General features: G+C 54.7%; 1 protein-coding gene across 1 annotated transcript in view; it reads right to left on the reverse strand.

The window, feature by feature from the left end:
* Positions 1–3,048, reverse strand: part of CHD6 (chromodomain helicase DNA binding protein 6) — a gene marked incomplete at its 5' end in the record, with an annotated part of 41,674 nt that overhangs the window by 2,247 nt on the left and 36,379 nt on the right. Inside the window, 2 exons of the mRNA XM_009070418.1 lie at positions 615–719; positions 1,748–1,867. Of these exons, the coding sequence (XP_009068666.1) occupies positions 615–719; positions 1,748–1,867 (225 nt within the window). The remainder of the gene's footprint in view (positions 1–614; positions 720–1,747; positions 1,868–3,048) is intronic.

Below are 3,048 nucleotides of genomic sequence, written 5' to 3' on the forward strand. Positions count from 1 at the left end.
GGCCAGCCTGCAGGGCAGGGGAGGGCGATCTGGGTGCAGGGGGAGAGTGCTCCTCCTCCCCAGGCTCTGCCATGCTCCAGGGCAAGGACTGGTGTGATGATTCTGGCGTGAGAGGCTCTGTCCTGCCCCTCTCCCTGCCTCTGCCTGAGCCTCCAGGCCTGGTGACCTGCGAGGCCGGTGGGCCCAGAGCACAGAGGCAGAGTTTGCAAGAGCTGATGAAAAGCCTCATCCAAAGGTGTTTTTGAAAATTTGACCCACACCCTGAGAATGTTGCCCACACCCTGCTGTGCGGCACCCGCGGTGGATCACCGCTCCTAGGGCATTCCTCTTGGCCCTGCTGTTCCTAAGCATCCTGAGGCTTTCCAGCCAGCCACCCTGAACTGCTGAGTCCCACTCCCAGGGTGCTGGTGCCCTCCTGTCCCTGCCCTGGCCGCGGGGCTGAGCACTGGCACACCCCGACCTCCCTCTCTGCCCCAGTGCTCCCGGCCCTGCAGCTCTCCCATCCCGCGCAGCCTGCCAGCAGCTCCCGGATCCTCACTGGAGAAAGGTTGTGGGGATGGGGAGGGGAAAGAAAAGATGACATGATACAGATTTCTCCAAAAGCTCTAACTTACTGAAAGCTTAACAATGTCAGCCCAGTCAGCTGCAACAGCATACTCCAAGTTTGCATCAAGCCACCTTGGCAATTCCTTCAATGCTGGTGCCGTGGCTCCCCCTAACTATAAAACACAGCAGAAGGATGACCTCTATTGCAGAGAGAGTTATGTAAAAGAATACAAAAAATATGATTACACTTCCCCTAGCTGCTTTGGGCTGCAATTCGGCTGGGGCAGAAACTCCTCCCTTGCTACACATCTTTGCAGGACTCACTGTGTGCCTGCTGCCTCTAAACACACAGCTCAGGGACTAAAGGCAGGTTCAGCCTCTGTGGCCCAGCCCATCACCCTCCCAGCAACCAGCAACGGGGACTGAGCTGCTGTAAAAGCCTTGCTCAGAACTGACAAACTCCCAACTCACCCAGGTCTCCAATAGCCTGTGTGGGGGCAACAGAAGGGAACACAGATGTGACTGAAACAGCTTCTTTCTGCCTCACTCTTTAATTTTGGTTTTAGATGTGATTAACGTCACATCACCTTCTGACCTAGTGCAGTCCTGGGTGTGTTTAAGAACTGAATTTGGGTGGAAAGTACTTCTGAACATCCCATTCAGAGAGGTGAAAGTCAGTGCCCTGGAGATTAAACTGCAGACAAGTAAATCCAAGCCTCCTCCTCAGGAAGCAAGACAAAACCCTTCTAACCCTCCATTTCCCACACAGCCAGCAGAGATTGGTGTGCTCTGCCTGCACCTCGTAAGGAGGAACAAACCACAGATATCTGCACGGCAATGTTACAATTTGTGGCATATTGCAGAGAACTCAAGGGGAACAATCAAATTCAGGATGGGAAGCACCAGCCAGGGCTGTGCTGAGGGTGGCTTTATAGGCAAAGGCTGTATCCCTTTGCCACTGAGGGGTCTGTGCCCTCTGCAAGGGTTGACACTCCCACATTCCTTACTTCACAGTCACTTGTTTTGCAGGTCTGCATCCCCTTGGGCACACATGTCACAGGACAGGGTAGATCAGAGATGTGTTCCAGACTTTTGCCCCATCCACAGGCTTCTCTGGATTCAATTTCCCCCCAGGTTAGCTCAGGGACAGTTAAGTGTTTGGAGACACAGAGGGCAGAGCACTGAACAGGCCTTTGCTTACCCTCCGTCCAGTACCCTTATGTACCACCGGCACCCGCTCTTCTCCCGTCAGTGAGCTAATGTCCAATTTGCTGGGGTCCTTGCAGCGCTGCCTCCTCTGCTTGGGCTTGTCTGAAAAATTCTGGAGTGCAAACAAGACAACGTTAATGAGAGCAGACAGCTTAATGAGCCTGGCCGGCTGCAAGCCCTGCAGGAGAGCGGCACAGATGAGCTCCCGAGGGACAGAGGGTCCCTGCAGACCGGGGCGGGAGCAGTGCCAGCAGCACAAACTGGTCCCTACCACAGGGCCAGCTCTCCAATGAGCACACCTGATTCTTGTAGGTATAAAGGGGTCTCCAGTGTACCCCATTTGGACAGCTGCAGCCCTTTCTAATTCCCCTCCTGAAGCTGCAGCCTGCTGCAGCTTCCTCTAAGTTCACCTATAAACGGGGCACTGACTACAGCCAGCAGAGAGAGGACAGGTCTGTGTGCCACTCGTGTCACTCTGATACAGCCACCTGCTTCTCGCCAGCTCAGCTGTGCTGTGCTCCATTCCTCTTTCAGCTGTACCCACTGCACTGTGTTTCTTTGGGATCAGAGCCCTTGGGAATTGCAACCTAGCAAGCTACAGCTGAGTCGCTGCACACCACCGCATGCCCCGGGCCCCGCTGTCCATGTGCCTGCAGGGATGCAGCATCATAACGAACTACTGCTGGCTTGGACTCCTGAGAGCCAGAGAAAAGACCCTGAGTGCTGTTTGTCCTTCGAGCTGAGCTGCTGCACTACCCCAGAGCCTCTTTCAACCCATCCTACTGCGAGAGAAGACACCTGCCCTGACAGGGAGATCCTGCAGGGCTGCCCCGGGGCACTGGGGGCTTGCTGGGAGCAAGAACTTCACCAGTGGCATGATCAGACAGGGCAAACTCCAGTCCCCCCCAGCAGGCAAAGTGATGGGAAACAGTGGTAAGGCACCTCCCGACCTGCTCCACCATCTGACTGGGCATCTGGCCCTGGGCACACAGCTGGATGTGTCTCTGACTTTAAAGAGCAAAGGTCATCCCGCCAAGCAAACATTGGACTCCGCACCTCTCATCTCTAACGAGCTCCAAAATGCTAATGGCTTGCCTGTACTCCAAGCTCCAGGGCATCTCCACTTCAGGCACACCATCCTCCAAGACCAAGACACACACTCTTTTCTGTATTACCACCACATTTCTTCCTACTTTGTTTCACAGCCTGTGCTCTGCCTACCACATAGTCTAACAGGCTAAATAAGCTGAAACCTGGAGCAAACCAACCTGTGGAGCCAAGAGGTGGAGGTTT

The sequence above is a fragment of the Acanthisitta chloris genome, unplaced genomic scaffold, assembly GCF_000695815.1.
Source record: "Acanthisitta chloris isolate BGI_N310 unplaced genomic scaffold, ASM69581v1 scaffold3792, whole genome shotgun sequence".
Classification (NCBI taxonomy): domain Eukaryota; kingdom Metazoa; phylum Chordata; class Aves; order Passeriformes; family Acanthisittidae; genus Acanthisitta; species Acanthisitta chloris.